This window comes from Haliotis rubra, unplaced genomic scaffold (genome assembly GCF_003918875.1).
Source record: "Haliotis rubra isolate DU_JTF1 unplaced genomic scaffold, ASM391887v1 Scf151, whole genome shotgun sequence".
NCBI classification, from domain to species: Eukaryota; Metazoa; Mollusca; class Gastropoda; order Lepetellida; family Haliotidae; genus Haliotis; species Haliotis rubra.
The window spans coordinates 488,601-498,841 of record NW_025765459.1 but is presented as its reverse complement, the minus strand read 5'-3'; the positions used below and the strand labels follow the sequence as shown (position 1 = coordinate 498,841).

The following is a 10,241-nucleotide window of genomic DNA, read 5'->3' as shown; positions in this document are numbered from 1 at the left end:
TTCAGCTTTGGTCTTTTTTTCTTCAGTACCTCCCCGGGGCAGTGGGAAACAAGCCACGACATAGATAATTGCAAACAGTCACTACGGGAATGGAAAGGGACGTTGGATCCCCAATTCACTTTACCTAGTTCACTTCTTTAAGTTGCCTACCAAAAGACGTTAAAATATGGTACTTGTTGGTCCCTGCCTGGCGCTCGGCATTAACGGGTACAACAAGGACTGGTCGGCTCGTAGTCAGTATAATGTGTCTGTGTGGGGTATTCATGCTTCACTGCGGCATGGTATCTGAGTGGGCAAGCACTATAAAACCAGCTTAAGTCTGGGCTAGTACAAGCAGCCGCACATACACATACACGCATGTACGTCATCATATGAGCGAAATATTCTCAAGCACGACGTTAAACCCAATTTCACCTCACCTCACTTCTTTAAGTTGCCACATTGGTCAGAGACGACTTGTGCAAAACGATGTGTGGTCATAACTCCACACTTCAATGTTGACTGAGGTTTTGGTAGCGTAAAGAGCGCTTTGGGCAAATGGGCCAGGGCCGTGAAACTCAACAACAGTTGGTAATTACATACCTTGTTGGCTCCTTAATCACCCGAAGTTTTGCAGAAAACCACTGTGCAGTGTTAGACTGAAAACCTTGATGTATTGAAGTTGTATGTTGGGAAGACTGTGTTCGAATTCAAGAATTGTAGCCAAGTGCTCCCATATGCTAAAGAACAAAGTCTCCTATGCTGTTGCACAAAATGTTAAGAATTAAAATCTAATCGAAGGCTCCTGAAACTTAGACATAATGTCTCTGTCTAATGAACTCCAAAATATTTCATAGAAATCCAAAATATTAAGACTTTGAACAGACTGACAACAGATGCATTTCCTATTGATTTGTCTATCAACTTTAGTTATTCCTAAAGGGAGTGAGTGAGTTAAGATTTTAAGTCACATCGGCAATATTTCAGCTATATCGTGACTAAAACAAGGTATAGTTTTTATAATTATTCAATATTAAATAATAAACACCTGTCAACGAAGGACAGTAAAACAACTAGAGTATCCCAGATATATATTTAAAACTAGTAATTAAATCTAAAACAGTTTAACTATAGAGGACGATACAATATAAAAACGGGCTATAAATCGCCAACAACTGAAGGTAGATCACCATACTAGGGACCATGGGGACTTACAGTACCTTTGCTACAATTATTCCTAAGCCCCATGGAAATTTCAATAGTATCGGAAAGGACGGCTTGATGTAATGACTACTTTAATTGTAATTTATTGCTGCAATAATGATTATTTCTTATTGAAAATATTAAAAGATGTATGAATTCATTACTGCAAATCAGTGATGAGACCAGGTATTTGTATGAAACATATTGAAGATTCTAGGCAAGAAGATCTCAATCGTGCCTAAAAGGTGTTACAATTTAGACCACAAGGCTGGAGCTGCTGGGATATTGCTTGACATAATGGGAAAGTGGACATTTGAGAAAGAGGAAGTCACACACACGCACACGCACACGCACACGCACGCACGCACGCAGACGCACACATACGCCGAGAGTTATATGGTTTGGCTGTCTCATTAGTTGGCTTCATTTTCAGTTCAGATAAATAAAGGAAATGGGTTATTTGATGGTTATTTATCGATATCACATCTTTGACATACCTGAAGTTTAAAGTAAACTTCTTGGCCAAATTGATTCGTCCTGACCTTGTCTATACTGATCAGAAGCGATTCTGTCTGGTTAAAAGTGACAAGCGGAATTATTTAATATATTCCGGCCATTTATATACTGCATTTTTTCGAGTAAGAGTAGATCTGATAGACATGCTGTAGACAGTACAGAAAATGGAAAAGGTGCACTTTCCGGTAGATTCTTCCAACCATATAGTTCTGATTTGCACCAACCCTAGCATTTTTAAGGCAACTCTTGTTCATTTAAAAGATCATAGACCCCGATTTAGTTGTCCAATGAGTCATAGATGTGCAAGCAATATCGTCAGATTCACGTCCACTGCACGAGTTTGTGAAAACCGAGTCGGAAAATTGAAGCACAGGCAGCTTGAAAGTATTTCTGTCATCCAATGTACAGAAATATGCCGCTATAAACAACACATTAACATTAACATAACATGTAAGCTTACATAATTGTAACTGAAGAACCCTTTGCTTTTAAATAGAATGCCCTATTAAGTAATGACTAATTAATGATAATGTCTTCATAAACACCACTTAACAAGGCTACATGCACTTTATTTCTCTTGGAGTGCACTTTTCCAAATTTGTTCACCGGACCTGTGCCTTTAAGATACCTCGCAGAGTTTTGAGTCAAATTGTGACGTGTCATATTTAGCCCTTCACATCACGTATGTATGTATGTATGTATGTATGTATGTATGTATGTATGTATGTATGTATGTATGTATGTATGTATGTATGTATGTATGTATGTATGTATGTATGTATGTATGTATGTATGTATGTATGTATGTATGTATGTATGTATGTATGTATGTATGTATGTATGTATGTATGTATGTATGTATGTATGTATGTATGTGTATTTATTTATATATATACACTATGTATACATACACATACACAAAGTAAAGTGGACGGAATTTGGAGAAAAATACAACATAATATTTCCTTGGCCTGGAAACCAGAATTTTTGTTTCCATGAATCTATTACTAGAATAAAAGAAAGCAATGGACAGTAAGAAGAACATGACCTTATACTAAATGAAGTAAAATCATACTATGAAAAGTTGTATTCTAAACAAGAAATTAGTCAAATTGATCTAGAAAAACATTTCGGACAATATAATGTGCCAAGATTAACAGACGATATGTCAAATAAATTAGACTCAGTATAGCAGTGTAACGAATAATACTGAGCCTAAGTTTACTTAGACTGCATGTCTGCTATTACCAACGGATTTTGAAAAGGCCAACGACACGGTCGATTGGGGATTTAAACAAGAAACCATGACATTTTTTTGTTTTGAAAATTCCATGAAAATTGGATCAAGACCTTCTACAACAGAATTCAATCTTGTGTGATAGAAAATGGATTTGACTTTACTTTTCACATAGCCAGGGGGTGTCGCCAAGGCCAGCCCCTATCACCTTAAATATTCCTCCTTTGTGCCCAAATACCTGTTATGCTCATCAGAAATAACGACATCATATGAAACTAGTAACGATAAGGAATGAAACATATTTCTTACTCAATTTGCTCATGATACTACTTGTGTTCTAGATGGTTCAGAAAGATGTATATTTGCCATTCTTTACTCGGTTTTCTGGGTTAAAAGTTCATATCTAGAAAACAAGATTAATATGGATTGGCTCAAAGAAAAGATCAAGAGTGAAACTATGACCCCAAATAAAATTAAATTGAAGCCAGCAATCTTTTGACCTTCTAGGTATAACATTTGACATTTGACATTTGACCTAACCTAAATGATTGAATTGAATTTCAAAGATAAGTTAAGAACACATGAAACAATATTGTCTATATGGTCAGTAAGAAACATGACACCTTTCGGAAGAAACTCTATCCTTAATTAACCCATATAACCTAAGCTAAATCACCTGTTTTCAGCATTACCTGACCGTTAAGATTCGATGTTAGGACCTTTCCATAAAACAAACATTATTCAAATTCTTATAGGGCAATAAGTAAAATAAAGAGAACACAAATGATTTGCAAAACAGAAGGTGGTCCCAAAATACATTGTCCCAAAATTAAAGAATTAATACAGGCTCAAAAGATTTCTATGTTACGGAGACATTACTAAATTCTTTATAAAAAAATTGCTTGAATGATACCTGCAAATGAATATTCGAAAACATCTCAGGGGGACAAAAATCTACGACCAACAAACGTGGGTACAAAAAAATGTCGCTAGTTCTTATTATTCCGATTCGCTTTGTGATTGGTTCCAATTTGTAAACAAATAGATCACTCTGGAATTAATATGAATCCAAAATCATTCGGCTGACGGACGACATTACAATTAGTAAAATACCTGTCACATGACAAAGTAAAGGAATGAATTTTATAAGTGATCTTATGAATGAAAATGGTTATTTCTATAGTGAGTGAGTTAGTTGGGTTTTACGCCACATTTAGCAATATTCAAGCAAAATGACGGCGGGTGTGGAACACCAGAGATGGGCTTCACACATTGTACCTATGTTCCAGCATAAGGTCTAACAGCAGATGACTGAATGTCTGTGTGCATGGGTTTTGTTGAGGTTTTTCTTAACCATGAGGAACATACATGTATATTTATTCATACCATAAGGAACATTTCATGTGAACGTGTGCAGATGGATATGTCTATTATATGGTCTCTGGCATGAACACCATCTAAATAAAGCAGACAACAGACAAGGGAGACGACTCTGCATAAGCAATCAACGAGCCCAAATTATCTGAGTGAGTGAGTTTAGTTTTACGCCGCGTTTAGCAATATGTCAGCATTATCACGGCGGGAAACACCAGAAATAGGTTTCACACATAGTTCCCATGTCGGGAGTCGAACCTGGATCTTGGGTGTGACGAGCTTTATCCACTAAGCTACACCACGTTGTCCTGATACACCCAAATACCCTCACTCATACATTCCCCTGTATTTGATCTACACATTGCCCTTACTCGTATGGAAACTGATTGACACAAATGGCTCAATTGGAAATAATGAAATAATGAGGAATAATTGTAGAGGGGGTCATTATGGCCTCGCTCGGTCTACACAACTGACATCATTTCACACACCAGCGTTATTCTCTGTATACAGCTTGTACTACCAGAGGCGACAGCATCGCTTGTTGAACAGTAAGCCCGTGGACGGACTAGACATATTTCAAAACTCCAGGATCACTTTCAAATTTCCAAGTTTCGGGATCGCTTCATTGTAAGTTGTTTATTTTGTGATCAAAATACATATTGAATACTGGTACTGATGAATTCACCAAAGTTGTAAGCATTTCAAACCTGCGCATGCATCAAGTTTTCAAGTTTGGCTTTCACATAAACAATGGATGCATGGCGGGTGCTAACGGGTAAGCAGGAAATACTCACCCTTCGTGAACACCTGGTGTCATCACTGATTTTCAGTAGTCCATATATGTTGTTGCAACTGCATGACTTTGGGACGAACATAATCTGTCTGAAGACAAGTTACTCTTGAGATTGTAAATTTCCACCCGCTGAAACTGGTGCATTGTGACAAAAGTGACAAAATGTTCAGAAACGGCTCAAATCACTCACTCACTCACTCACTCACTCACTTACTCACGCAGTCACGTTATGCAACGTTATTCAGGCATTGTTCTCATGCCAGGAGTCATGGGTGTGACGAGAGGACTACTATGCTAACCCACCACTGTCCTAATTCACTGGACATATGGTACATTTCCCTGGGTTTAATTTATACATTGTTCTACTTGTGTGATTAAAACCTGGAAACTGACTGGGACATTGGTTCAGTTTGAAAAGTGAGAGTTAATTGTAGAAACTAATAGATCATCGGTCGGTCAACGAAACCGACATAAGCGTACACAACACCTTTACCTTGCGTTTCTCTGTCAACAGCTTGAGCTTCCAGAGGTAAAAGCTGAACAGTAAACCCGAGGATAAGACATATTTCAAATCTTCAGGATCACTTTCTGGTTTCCGGGGTCGCTTCATCGTAACATATACTGGACAAGAATAGTTAGGGATATATGTAAATTTTGAAATTATGAATAATGATCTATTTATTCATTCACACACTGATAAAATATCCCTAACTTATTTTGCCCAGTATATATAATTTCAGATCGATTTACATTATTGAATACTGGTACTGATGAATTCACCAAAGTTGTAAACGTCTCAGACCTGAATGAGTCCTGGTTTTCACACACAGATTGGATGCATGGCGCCTGCCCACCAGGAATACAGGACATGCTCTCCCCTTTCACGAATTACTGATTTCCTGTTGTCCCAACAATGTTTTCCGGGTTGTAATGCACTTTGGCTTGAATCGAATACATCAGTTATTCCTCTTCATGGTTGTTTTACATTTCCTCTGACAATGAGAAAATGTTCATAACATGTTAAAACCTACTCCATTATTCGCACACTCAATCATTGATGTTCAGTAACCCATGCTTGTCGTAAGAGGCGACTAATGGGATCGGGTGGTCAGGCTCGCTGGCTTGGTTGACACATGTCATCGGTTTCCAATTGCGCAGATCGATGCTCATGCTGTTGATCACTGGATTGTCTGGTCCAGACTCGATTATTTACAGACTGCCACCATATAGCTGGAATATTGCTGAATCTTGCGGCGTAAAACTAAACTCACACACTCATTCACTCAATTATTCATGTAGTCATTTTTTATCAATTAGATTGTAAGCGGCCTGCTATTGAATGCACAATGTCATTCAGAAAGTAATCAAATGTTGTGTGTAATATAATTTCTTAATTTTTATAAAACTGGCAACAATTAATGTTTATGCTTCATACTTAGATTTACTATAGATAACTAATTTTGGAATATTCAGTTCATTCTTCAAAAGGAAACATCGGCTTCTGTTTGGTATTTCCCGTACCATCTTTTCAGAATTTATAAATACCTTGTGACTTTGGGTAATAGCGGTAATAGCAGTACTGCTCTGATAGAGCCAAGAGTTAACACTGACATCAGAATTTGCTTTCACCAACTCGTGACATGAGGACTTGAGTTGTCCCATTTCCGGTTTGCTTGGTTTTGTGGGGAATACATCAACCTTATTTGAGCTCACCCTGGAGAGGCGTTCACCATCAGGCCATTTGTTACCCATCTATCCATCCATCTATACATACATCCATCCATTCACAATGCTACAGTCATCACCTTAACAATAGCATAATCACAAGATGTTGATTATTTACGCTTCTACTTTCGTTACTCGACCCAATACCATCATATGTATGTTTGCAGACAACAATGGCTGGCTTCCTGTCAATATTTAGACGCGCGTTGGATCAGGACATGGTGGACAATGTGAACGGATTCTGGTCGGTTCTTCTCTTCGCCCTGTGTTCGGTAGGAGCATTTCTAGTGCGATACGTTGCCGATCCTATACGCTGCTGGCATCCTGTGCATTGGACCCCTTCACACAGTTCATACGCCGACCAGGAGTGCTTTCTCAAAGACCGTTATTACGGAGCAATCCCATCTCTTGCTAGCCCACAGGGGCGGGAACCTGTACCCTCCTACCACCTCTGGATACCACTCATACTCGTCTTCCAAGCCCTTGCTTTTAAAGTACCGAACACACTCTGGAATGGCGTCAAACACTTACTCAGTCTCAACTTAGACGAAACTGTATCGTCCCTGAACAATGTACAACTCACCAATGCTGAAAATCGCCAGGCCATCTTCAGTGATGCAGCCCGGGTATTTGGAAGTCTGCTGAGAAGAAACCGACTTTTACTGGCTCTTCTGTACCTGTTTGTGAAGCTCCTCGCGTGTGTCAATCTGATAGCACAGTTGATGTTCCTGACAATATACTTCAGACAATACCTGGCAATCCGTGTTGGTTCCTCTGCAGGTTTTAATATGGACTCCATCATAAAACCATTGCTGATTAAAGATGTTTTGTGCGACTTTAGTGTGCGTATAATGGCAAACCTCCTAAGATTCACAGTTCAGTGCACTCTGCCAATCACCGAAATCTATGAGAAGATGTTCACATTCCTGTGGTACTGGGTCTTCCTCCTGGCTGTCATCACCGTCCTTAACCTTGTCCTGTGGGCAGGCTATCTATTCCTACCGTTCCTAAGAGATGGCAGAATAGCTGCCCACGTTAAAGCTGCCAAAGGATCTCGCCCAGATGAACACTCTATAACTCGATTCATAAGCAGTTTCCTGGGAATTGATGGTGTGCTTATCTTGTCCATGATCTCCCAGAATTCCAACGAGTTGGTTGCAGCAAATCTCACCCAACATTTATACAAGGTGTTTCAGGAGAAGGAGGAAGAATTTCATGCTCAGAGAGATCCCCTCACAGTAGAACCAGAAGGTGGCGCTGTCGTACCTGGAGCTACAGGAGCCGAAATAACTTTACCGATGAGTGATCTATCTCCTGGTGCCGAAAATCCCGAAAAACCGCCCATTGTGTGACAGCATAACTGGCGGGCAATCCCGAGCATGTATACTACTCAGGCTTTGCAAAGGGTTACACAAATCACAACTTCACTTGAACGTAGATTTATAATTTGAAATTGTATCCATTTAAAATTGGATAAATAATAATATGGTAACCCTTTATAGGCAAACACCCACTTTAATCTAACCTTATGCACTTGATACATGAGTAACTATAAAAAAGGTTTTCATGGCGCCAATCAACCATTTTGCAAATCATGGAACGAGTCGTCGAATAAACAACACATGTCAAATAGCAGGTATGGGATCCACAAGATGCAATGACATACTGAAACTACGGATCCATCCTTACAATAAGCTTAGGTATTTAAACCAAATTTGACCACACATAATAGTTTTCTGTTGAATCCATGATTTGATCCTTATCAAAGTGTGAATGACATATTTCACTAAAATGTCAGGTGGTCGAACAACCTTGTACTGAAAGCGATTCCGTGTCAGGCATAACTCCTTGGATCGAGCAAGTTTTACGGTACATTGTGTTAATTAAATTCAGTAAAGACCATTTTTGATATCTCTTCATGCTGGGCCCGTAAGTCCCGCGAGGCACTACATCCGGAATCAGATTTCCGGTGACAAGCGTTTTTTCACCAGTTATTTCTGATTCCAATTCGCATGAATGCCAAATATGAGTTTACTACACCATAATGAGTCCATTTTTAATGCGCTAAACTTCAAACCAGAAAGTAAGATCACAGCAAAACAGGTTTGACTAGTTCACTAGTCACAGTATTTCTTGAAGAGCTGGATCTTTTGGTCTGACTTGAAAACATCAAGATTTGGCTCTCTTTTAATTTCTTCTGCAAGAGAATTCCAGTGGATTGCAGCTTGAGTGGAACATCAGTCTAAGTAAACTTAGGCTCAGTTTTATTCGTTACAGGTTCATTCTCCACTAAACGTGCATTTAACAGATAATGGTGTCGCTTTGGGATAGTTATAAAATGTTTTGTTGGTAATGGGCAATTGATACTCCAAAGTGTACCTTATGATACGACAGTGTCAGAACATGTTTAACGGAAGTTATAGAAACGGATTATATTTACTTTCAGGCTCTTAAATGTGCCAGTTTTACATAAATATACATGTCGCCAACCAACAGTGCAGTTACATTTATACATGTCATATTCGAAATAGTGAACATATTTTCTAAATATTAGGTTTTAATGTTGTCTCGATAACATAAGAATATATTTAGTACGATTCCAATACCTAAGTATGTCAGTGTTTTTCAAGCCAGGCTCAGAGGTAGGTGTCGCCAAAATAACTGACAGATACGTTACCAAAAATCATGTTGCATTATGAAATCAAAATTGAAGGTATATAACAATACTTATAATGTCATCTCAACCGCAAATGAACATAAAACAATATTTAACAATCAGTTGAAAGACGCATGCTTTCACAATATTATGTTTTTTGAGAGAGTACTCTCAACTGTAACAAGTACGCGAAAATATCACCAGATACGTTACATATGTTGCTTCCCATTTTGGAATGAATCGTCTTACATTCATCGACTCTCATACATGACCATCGTGCATGGAGTTTGGTGAGTAGTCTGGGGGTTATGGCCCTTTTCTGGCTTTAACTGTTTGTCCAACACATCTAAATACATGTTATGTCCAACAGATACGTTATGAACAGATACGTTACCAATACGTTACCACCGTGTCAAAATTTGAATTTTCCGCGTTAAGAACTCACGTTTGACGTGATAATTAACGATGTTTTTATCACAGAAGCATTTCTGGTTCCTAGGAAGGACGCACGAGAAGGAACGTCACCTATCTGAAAGGTATGCATTTATTATCCATGCAGTCTCGGATCATCACCAGTCTAAACGTTGAAAAAACATGCTATATTGGGGTTTTGTTATGTTAACTATTTAATGCAAAGTTTATTTATAAATTGCGATTCTAATTAGCTTACTGTTAAAACATGCATTGGTGATTTACTGAAGTCTTTCATAGTAACGTATCTGTTGCATTTGGTAACGTATCTGTTGCACATTTTC

The 10,241-nt window shown here is 38.5% G+C and overlaps 1 protein-coding gene across 1 annotated transcript; it reads left to right on the top strand.

Moving 5' to 3' along the window:
• The first annotated feature begins 4,806 nt into the window (after positions 1 to 4,806).
• Positions 4,807 to 8,503, top strand: LOC124270367 (innexin-19-like). Its single transcript, XM_046705402.1, has 2 exons — positions 4,807 to 4,939; positions 6,998 to 8,503. Exon 2 carries the CDS (start codon positions 7,004 to 7,006, stop codon positions 8,180 to 8,182), a length of 1,179 nt encoding a protein of 392 aa, XP_046561358.1. The 5' UTR covers positions 4,807 to 4,939; positions 6,998 to 7,003; the 3' UTR covers positions 8,183 to 8,503.
• The last annotated feature ends 1,738 nt before the right edge of the window (positions 8,504 to 10,241 follow it).